Source organism: Penaeus monodon, chromosome 20 (assembly GCF_015228065.2).
Source record: "Penaeus monodon isolate SGIC_2016 chromosome 20, NSTDA_Pmon_1, whole genome shotgun sequence".
In the NCBI taxonomy this organism is placed as follows: Eukaryota; Metazoa; Arthropoda; class Malacostraca; order Decapoda; family Penaeidae; genus Penaeus; species Penaeus monodon.
The window spans coordinates 37,606,179-37,606,493 of NC_051405.1; the positions used below are offsets into that span (position 1 = coordinate 37,606,179).

A 315-nucleotide genomic window follows, 5' to 3' on the forward strand; every position below is an offset into this window, starting at 1 on the left:
CCGGTACTTTTTCAGCGCCACAGCAAGCATCTGGGACAGACCAGGCAGAGACTGTGGAAGAAGCAACTGGAATGGACGCAGCAGAGGATGATCACATATAAAGAAGTCAGACCTGTGGAGCTTATCTCTTGGTCAGCAGGACACATATATAGGGTTGGCAGACAAGGCCCTTCCTCTCATATGCCGAGATATCTGAAAAGGGACGAGTTGCAAGAACCAGTTTGACAGTCGGTTCTATAATACATGGACTGTATTCTTAAACATGCGACTCAGATTCTAGTGCTGTCACTGTAGCAAGAGGAACATTTTATGTGG

The 315-nt window shown here is 46.7% G+C and overlaps 1 protein-coding gene across 1 annotated transcript in view; it reads left to right on the top strand.

Moving 5' to 3' along the window:
* Window positions 1-315, top strand: part of LOC119585800 (RING finger and CHY zinc finger domain-containing protein 1-like) — a gene marked incomplete at its 5' end in the record, with an annotated part of 2,689 nt that overhangs the window by 1,907 nt on the left and 467 nt on the right. The window contains 1 exon segment of the mRNA XM_037934522.1: window positions 16-315. Within this exon segment, the coding sequence (XP_037790450.1) occupies window positions 16-101 (86 nt within the window).